The sequence below is a fragment of the Dipodomys ordii genome, unplaced genomic scaffold (assembly GCF_000151885.1).
Source record: "Dipodomys ordii isolate 6190 unplaced genomic scaffold, Dord_2.0 Scaffold6, whole genome shotgun sequence".
NCBI lineage: Eukaryota > Metazoa > Chordata > Mammalia > Rodentia > Heteromyidae > Dipodomys > Dipodomys ordii.
The window spans coordinates 13,486,550-13,489,201 of record NW_012267222.1 but is presented as its reverse complement, the minus strand read 5'-3'; the positions used below and the strand labels follow the sequence as shown (position 1 = coordinate 13,489,201).

Here is a 2,652-nt window from a genome sequence, read left to right as displayed (position 1 = left end):
GATCCTTCGCGAGCCTCCAGATTGTTAGCAGCTGTGGTAAAAATGCTACTCAGGAACAATTAGTTGCATTTGGTTTTGGTCCTGAGGGAAGCCAGGCTCTCACGTATGCTAAGCCCATATTCTACAGTGAGCTGCAGCCCTTCCTCCCAAAATACTGAAGGAAACTTGGTTTGTTTCCCTTCCTTTCTGGCTCCCTGTCCTTCCGAGCATTTTTCGCGGCACCAGAGTGCTGAGCGTATTGTGCAAGGTGGGGAATCTTGACACTCCCTTGCAATGGTGTGACAACGCACCAACTACACACCTTCTGCGTCACCCTTCTTCGTGTGTAACATGAAGATTTGTGCATTTTCATCCTGTCCTAGAGGAAAGGATACATCTAAACCGCTTTGGTGAACCAACTTTCTTTAAAATCAGAGGTATTACTTCCAATTCCCTCCCACACACTCCAATATCTACAAAGAATGGGTCTTATATTTCCTATAGCATGCTTGGCCAGGCATGGTAACACACACCTATAATCCCAACACTTGAGAGACTGAGACAGGAGGATCATGAGTATGAGAGCAGCCTGGGACTTGAATGGTTCAGTCATGAAGCCAGACACCAAAAGAGTCAATAAGGCTTACCAAGGTTTTAAGTGCTTTCTTCTTTGTCCTCACCAGGATCAAGATGACCACAGCCACAACTTTGGGAGATGCTGTCTTCTCCTTGAACATGACCACCAGGGGAGAAGACTTCCTGTATAAGAGTATGTCAGTGTGGCCAGGGCACTGGGGGTGGGTGGACAGGTCAGTGCCATGTCAGCTGCTGCTGTGCAGAGGCCAAGAACATAGAGCACTGGGTTTGATTCGAATTCTGCCACTGGCCAACTGCATGACCTTGAATTGAATGCAAGGCTTCTTTGCTTTGAGCTTGTGAGATGGGTTTTAAGGATGCTGCCACCCAAGGGACTGTGGGAACCCAAGAAACCCAGGGGAAGTGCGGAGATGGACACTAGCTCACACTAAGCACCGACAAGCATTATTATTGCTGCTTCTGCAGCTGCTGCTGCTATTACTGTTGTTTTCATTACAGCATCTGGGCATCTAAAAGAAATGGAAATCTGAATCTCTCTCTTTTTATTTTATTTTATTATTTTTTGCCAGTCCTGGGCACTATCCCTGTGTTCTTTTGCTCAAACCTAGTGCTTTACCACTTTGGGCCACAGCTCTCTCTACTTCCAGTTTTTAGGTGGTTAATTGGAGATAAGAGTCTCACAACTCTTCCTACCCAGCTGGCTTTAAACTGTGATCCTCAGAACTCAGCCTCCTCAGTGGCAAGGTTTGTAAGTGTGAGCCACCAGTGCCCCGCCTGACTCTCACTCTCTCTCTTTTTGTTTTATTTTTTGGTCAGTCATGGGGTTTGAACTCTGAGCCTGAGCGCTGTCCCTCAGCTCCTCAGCTCAAGGCAAGAGATCTACCACTTGAGCCACGACGCCATTTCCAGTTTTCTGAGTGGTTTGTTGGAGATAAGAGTCTCATGGACTCGGGGCTGGGAATATGGCTCAGTTGTGGAGCGCTTACCTTGCATGCATGAGGTCCTGGGTTTGATTCCTCAGCACCACATAAACATTGTGGCTCAAGTGGTAGAGCACTAGCTGAGGGACAGCACCCAGGCCCAGAGTTCAGGCACCAGGACCAAAAAAAAAAGGTCTCATGGATTTTTCTGCCAGGGCTGGCTTTGAACTGGGATCCTCAGATCTCAGCCTCCTGGCTTGCCTTGCTAGGTTTTTCTTTTTTCTTTTTTTTTTGCCAGTTCTAGGGCTTGAACTCAGGGCCTAGGCACTGTCCCCAAGCTTTTGCTTAAGGCTAGCACTCTACCACTTGAGCCATAGCACCACTTCTGCCTTTTACTGTGTATGTGGTACTGAGGAATCAAACCCAGGTCTTCATGCATGCTAGGCAAGCGCTCTACCACTAAGCCACATCCCCACTCCCTACCTTGCTAGTTTTTAAGAGTAAAACACTGAAAACAACAAGAACATCATCAACAGGAAGTTGGTGAATAGATTATAGTGCATCCAAGCAATGACAATACTGTGTGGCCGTCCAAAGTCATGAAGAAAAGTCGGCTCACACCTGTAATCCTTGCTACTCAGGAGACTCAGATCTGAGGATAGAGGCTAAAAGACAGCCTAGGCAGGAACGTTTGTGACACTCTTATCTCTAATTAACCCCCCCCCAAAAAAAAAGGTGAAAGTGGAGCTGTGGCTCAAGTAGAAGAGCACTAGCCTTGGGCTAAAAAGCTAATGGATAGTGCTTAGGCCTTGAGTTCAAGCCCCAGTCAGTACTAGCACGAGAAAAAGATGAACTCTTCAGCCCTTGAGAGCAACCACCCCCCCTCCCTCTGTCCTACTTTCTCTACTTAGTCCCACGCTCCAGGCCTCACCCTCTCCCAGGGAGAGTCCATCAGTAGACCAGTAGATTGATCCATTGATCAGGGCAGTCACCTCTCAAGGATCAGATCCACCAGTGAAAGACCAAGTTTTCATGCAGTTTTTTTTTTTTTTTTGGCGGCTGTGGGGCTTGAACTCTGGGCCTGGGCGCTGTCCCTCAGCTCTTCAGCTCAAGGCGAGCGCTCTACCACTTGAGCTACAGCGCCACTTCCGGTTTT

General features: G+C 47.9%; 1 protein-coding gene across 1 annotated transcript in view; it reads left to right on the top strand.

Moving 5' to 3' along the window:
• Positions 1–669: 669 nt before the first annotated feature.
• The window catches only part of Ncmap (noncompact myelin associated protein), a 5,352-nt gene continuing 3,369 nt past the window's right edge, over positions 670–2,652 (top strand). The window contains exon 1 of the mRNA XM_013032404.1: positions 670–748. Coding sequence (XP_012887858.1) covers positions 670–748 — 79 coding nt within the window. The remainder of the gene's footprint in view (positions 749–2,652) is intronic.